Source organism: Anabrus simplex, chromosome 11, assembly GCF_040414725.1.
Source record: "Anabrus simplex isolate iqAnaSimp1 chromosome 11, ASM4041472v1, whole genome shotgun sequence".
Lineage (NCBI taxonomy): Eukaryota > Metazoa > Arthropoda > Insecta > Orthoptera > Tettigoniidae > Anabrus > Anabrus simplex.
The window spans coordinates 29004794-29010793 of NC_090275.1; the positions used below are offsets into that span (position 1 = coordinate 29004794).

The window sequence follows — 6000 nt, forward strand, 5'->3', positions numbered from 1 at the left end:
GTCTTTATGCAAATATGAATGTGTAAATTTACAGATATAGCTGTTTTGCTTGAACATATTTGAGATAATTAAAATACATTATCACTGCTATAAAATATATATGCCATGAAAATTAGCAAGTAGGCCTTCGTATTTCATTAATCTGAACTTGCAACAGCCTCTATTCCCTGTAGATCGGAAGATTCGTTGTCTCTTGCAACACTAGAATCCTCTCTTAAATTACTTACAAATTCGTCACACTCCACGTCAAAAACACTTTTCACGTGTGGTCTCCTTTTACTTGGATATTAACACGACCGGTTGTGGATAATCCTTTTCGCGCAATATAAACACTTGAAGCAGACACACCGACAAACTCGGATGTTAGTTTTCCAATACAGTGAAACCTCATTAATCTGAAGTCGTTTGGACGCAAAAATTGGACTTTGAAATTGCATGATTTTGAATTAACCGCCAGCTTGTGCTTCGGAAATGCCAACCTTTGCCGCGTCATAAAATATTCTAAGACCCATTACTGCATGCAGTTAACATTGATTCACAGTTTAAACGTATCAAATGCCATAAGAAGGAACTGTTTCCAAAATGTATCCAACAAGGTGCATTTACATTATTCAAATAATGCAATTGGATAAATTGCTGACAAACATAACCTCACGTGACAAAAGAAAAAATCACTAATCAAAGATGAGGACAAATTTTGCTGGCTCCCCTGTGCAAGTGCTTTATTTTTTGGATTACTGTACTGTTTGCATTTTTAGATGCCTTGTACTTGCACGGAAAGTACCCGACACCCTTCAAATTTTGTGGTTTATCAAACTTTCCAATGACGAGGGGAGGAAATCTTTCGCTTCCGTCTGCATTGCAACACAGTACCGTAACCCCATCACCTTTAAAAAAAGTCTGTTTGGGCTAGGCATTAAAAAAATGCAGTTTCATTGGCATTGACAATATTGTTTGGTGTGTATGAATTGATTATAATTATGAGCCACGTTTTTTTGCCAACTGTCGGCATTGCCAGTGTTCGCGGATTCCGCTTCTCTGCACACTGCCTCATCATCATCATCAATGTCCCACTCCAGTCGCCCGGGTGTGGTTAACAAGCCTCCTCCACTCCTTTCTGTCCTACCACTTTTCCTGCTCCATTACTTCCGCGACATCCAATCCAGCTTCTCTATGTCCTTCCAAATCTAATCCATCCATCCAGTCTTCCAACTGGTCTCTTTCACTTTACTTCTCTTTCCAATTCCCTTTTTGCTACCCGTTCCTTTCCCCGTTCTTTTTACATGTCCTAACTATCTCGATCTTGCTTTCTGTATCTTCTGTACTAATGGTTCTATATTTAGCTCTTCTCTGATTTTAATATTTTGAATTCTAACTCTTCTTGTCCTTTTAACCGAAGTTCTTAAAAATTTTATTTCTACTGCTTGGATCTTGCTATCTTGTCTCTTATTAGTTACCAGTGTTTCTAGTCCGTATGTTACAATTGGTATGAAATACTGTTTATATAATGTTAATTTCGTTCTCTTGGGTACTTTGTCATCCCATACAAGCTCTCTGACTTGATGATAAAGTGCTGTACCTTTACTTAGTCTGTTACTAATTTCAGGGTTTATTTCATTACTTCCATTAATAATGCTTCCCAGATATGTAAACTGTTCTACATTCTCTAACTGTTCTCAGTCTATGTTCACTTGGCTTCTCTTTTTTTCTTTTCCACAGTGCATGACTACAGTTTTTGTTTTACTAATTACCATTCCAAACTCCTTCAGATTTTCATTCCAAACGTGCAGTATCCTTTGTACTTCCTTTTCTCCCTTTCCACAAATCACCACATCATATGCAAATACCAAAGCATTCACTTCATCACTACTGATATTCTGTTTTACACGTTTTATGATTTCGTCCATCAATGTAATAAACGATATTGCCGACAGTGCACTTTCTTGCTTGAGACCTTTCTTTGTATAAAGTGTTTCAGAGTCACCTCTCCCCACTTGTACACTGCTTTTACTCTCATGATACAACATTTTTATCTTGTTAATAAATGATTTTGGTACATTCCTTTTCAATAGGCATTCCCATACATGTTTTCTCTTAACTGTATCTAAGCTTTTTCCAAATCCAAAAATACGAAGATTATTTCCTTGTTCCTTTCCATATGTTTTTCCATTATCGTTCGCACTGTAAATATAAAGTCTATTGTTGATCTATTCAGTCTAAAGCCATATTGTTCTTCCTCTGTGTTTCTATTATATCTCTGACTTTTGTCTATGACTTTCTCCATTATTTTTACCCTATGTGATAATAGGGTTATACCTCTATGATTTTCACATTTCTTCCTATTTCCTTTTTTGAACAATGGTACAGTGCTTCCTTGTTAACAATTTTCAGGTATCCTTTCATTCTTCCATATGGCATTGTGAGAGCTTGGTATAGCCACTGTAGTCCAATGCCTATTACATGATATTGTGGCATTCTTAAAACACTGAATACAAAAGAATTAAGATTTCAGTTGAACTTAGCGACTATGAAACACACTGTCAATGCATCGAAGTGAAAGTGCACAAAACCACCCCTGCACGTTCCGGAAGATGCATTCTATCGTGACACAGAGAAATTTTGAATTTAAATCACTCTGTAAAATACTATTTTTAAAAATGTAAACAGTTTTAAATTAGAAGTCTGAATTGTTTTCCATTTAAATATGACAAATATGGGCAGTTTTCTTCCATCTGCAGTTAGACAAAGCATAACTGTACACCCAACATCGAAAACTAGGTGAGCAGGAGTGTGTTGCCAACCTTGACGCAAATAAAACCCGCACCCGAATTTCATCTTTCAAATTTTTAAATAACATTTGCAGGGATTATTCGCGTAAATATGGTAATGGAATCTGAAAACAAATATTATAGTAAAACACAAAATTATATTGGGGTAGCCAAAATACCACGCTTCGTAAAACAAAGGTGTCGAAAAGCTTGGCAATTGGAGGGATATTTGGTATTTTTAATTCTGTTTTGCTGGCAGGACCTAGTGTTTACAGTGCACTATGTCTTCTGGTATGGGCTAGAGCAATTTTGTTACTTTCATTGATCTGTCTCAGCTTTATCCTTGGCTTTGACAAAATGAAAGTGACTGAGGTATGAGTGATGCTAGTAATGCCATTCCTTCTGCAGCCAGTCCCTGCTATGAATGGCGTGAAAATATTGCTCATAGGGTTGGTTGGTGCATGCATTTCAGTGGGCTTGGCAGACTGATATGTAATAGCAACCTCTGGCTCGGCGAGGAAAGCAACGGGAAACTACCTCACTCCTCATGTCCCTAGTACGCCTCTTCAGTGATGCCTAGGCCATCTATGACAGCTGACGGCGGAGCTGTTGAGGATCCAACCAGCCTTCGGTCTGAGGACTAAACAAACATACATACATACATACATACATACATACATTCTTATCTTTTAGCTATGTTCTAATGTAGTTTTATTTCCAGAGAATGGTTTTCTGTGGTTTTCCATGTTCACTTCAGTTAATAGGCTACAGCTGAATCCTTCCACCTCCTTCAATTTCATTCACATCATTCATTTCATCTTCGTTACTTGCTCAACTAAGCTTGGCACCAGGAAGGGCATCCAGCCATAAGAACACACCATACATTTTCATCTTTCCTCATCCCTTACTCCATATTAGGAAATGGGACTACCGAGCTCGATAGCTGCAGTCGCTTAAGTGCGGCCAGTATCCAGTATTTGGGAGATAGTTGGTTCGAACCCCACTGTCAGCAGCCCTCAAAATGGTTTTCCGTAGTTTCCTATTTTCACACCAGGCAAATGCTGTACGTTAAGGCCATGGACACTTCCCACTCCTAGCCCTTTCCTGTCCCATCATTGCCATAAGATCTATCTGTGCCGGTGCGGCATAAAGCAACTTGTAAATAAAAAAACAAGAAATGTGACTAATGTGTGGACATAAAATTTATTTTTTATCCAATCTCTAAGTTTGATTTATCCTGTGGCTAATATGACTGTTAAATGTGTACTGTATTGCCTTGATTAATTATATTTAATGTGACCATTTGCTCATTTTGGGGCCTATTAAATAAAGAAATGCAAATTTAAAAAAAAGTACCTGTAATGCTAGCTGCATATGAATGAATCTATTTAAACATAGTATTTTTTTGTTTTTGTTTATAGCAATCGAGATATACTGCATTATGGTGGTGTACAGTTTCTACAAGCAACTGGTGGCACATGGCGACATTCATCCTCTCAAGGAACAAATATAGGCTACAATGATTTTATCCTCATTTAGTCGGTTCTTTGCAAAAAGATTAAATGTATACACTTCATTTAGATGGTATTCAAATGAAGGTTGTTGCCAAGAACTTTGTCAACCATGGTATGCAATGTATATCTGAATTCTTTTTATAAGGTTATCAGATGTGCAAGTATGAAACAATAGTTCTGCAATATATCATTGTCTTTTTTGTCAAGGTCCTGAATATTACATTACAAGTATTATAATAATAATGAGGAATTTGAAGACTCAATTTTATATTGTACTTTTAAACTTGGTTCAAATGTGTCCTGTTTTACAGACAGTTTGATAACTTCTGGATCTGTTCAAATGTATTTGTAAGATTGCTAACAATAAAGTTTCTATCTCTTTATCATTTGTACTCTAAATTGTGGTTTATAATTGTGTGCAGTGTAAACCCGCATTTAACAGAAAAATTTCAAGTCCCGAAAATTATTCCATAAGAGCAATGCAATTTTATCTTTGATTTAATGTAATTCACATTTGGCATAAGGAAATGTTAAAATTCTCAAGTATTTTTATTTGTTATGGTTTTGGAACATTAGGAACCTGTAAAAACAACGTAATGACTGTATTATTATGCCCTTCGAAAATTCATCTGTTATTACAGGCAAATTCGGGCATGTTAGTTTTTCCGTTATCAAAATTCGTACACTACTACAGCATTTCTGTTCAATGCAGTCAATCATATTCCGTATAGATTCCTCACTACATGCACAAGCGAGCTCTCCCCAACATTCAAAGCCAAGGTGCTGTTGACCTATGTAGACAAACATTGGGAGAACCTGTTTTTGCAATAAGTGCACTGACAGCAGTTGTTAACTTCATAGAATAAAAGGCTGAAGTAACCGATTGCTTAATTTTAATACTAGGAACTGAAATAAAATAGGAATGTGACACTTCTCTTAAGATACAGCAGTGTGCATAACTAATTTCAGAGGTTAGGTTATGTACTTTTGCATCATCATCATCATCATCCTAAACCATCTCCAGTTTCCCGGGTGTGGTATATGAGCCTCCTCCATCTCATCCTGTCCTTGTACCATTCTTCCTCCACCAACTTGTCCCAATCATGACCTCTCAGCATTACATCGCTCTTAACTAAATCTATCCATTTCCTTCGTGGCCTTCCCACGGGTCGTCTTCCTTCTACCTTTCTGTCAAATTCCTTCCTTGCAGTTCTGTTTACTGGCATCCTCTTCATGTGACCAAACCACTTCAGTCTTGATATCTGAATCTTATTTAGGAGAGAATTGTCTATTCCTACTTCTCTAATTTTCTCATTCCTAATCATGTCTTTCCTGGTTTTCTGGATGTGGTTAAATTTCAGAAAGGCTGTTTTCATATAAATTTATAGTGAAAAGATTATCATTACCCTACACGGAGCTTGAAATATGTGCACGTAAACCTAGATTAGGTGATGCTGTTTGAAGTAATTTGATTTGCCACAAACCTCTGGAGTGATACTATTACAATTTTTAAGAAGGAAGCTGAATACGCGTGTTCAGACTATTGGAATTGGAAAATACAGTGCTAATGAGTAAGCCGCTGTTTGGAAAACATCCATGAAATTTTTTAAACAAACAGATTGCTGTTTCCTGCTGATTTTAATGATTTTGTGCAAGTTTGGTATCTTTTCTGACTTTCATGGAAAATTGTGTATGACCTTATAAGAATACCTTTAAAC

General features: G+C 36.6%; 1 protein-coding gene across 3 annotated transcripts in view; it reads left to right on the forward strand.

Moving 5' to 3' along the window:
* Positions 1 to 4681, forward strand: part of LOC136883308 (uncharacterized) — a 107182-nt gene extending 102501 nt beyond the window's left edge. For all 3 annotated transcript variants that reach the window (XM_067155543.2, XM_067155546.2, XM_067155544.2), the window contains exon 6: positions 4190 to 4681. In XM_067155543.2, coding sequence (XP_067011644.1) covers positions 4190 to 4281 — 92 coding nt within the window. In that variant the 3' untranslated portion in view covers positions 4282 to 4681. The remainder of the gene's footprint in view (positions 1 to 4189) is intronic.
* The last annotated feature ends 1319 nt before the right edge of the window (positions 4682 to 6000 follow it).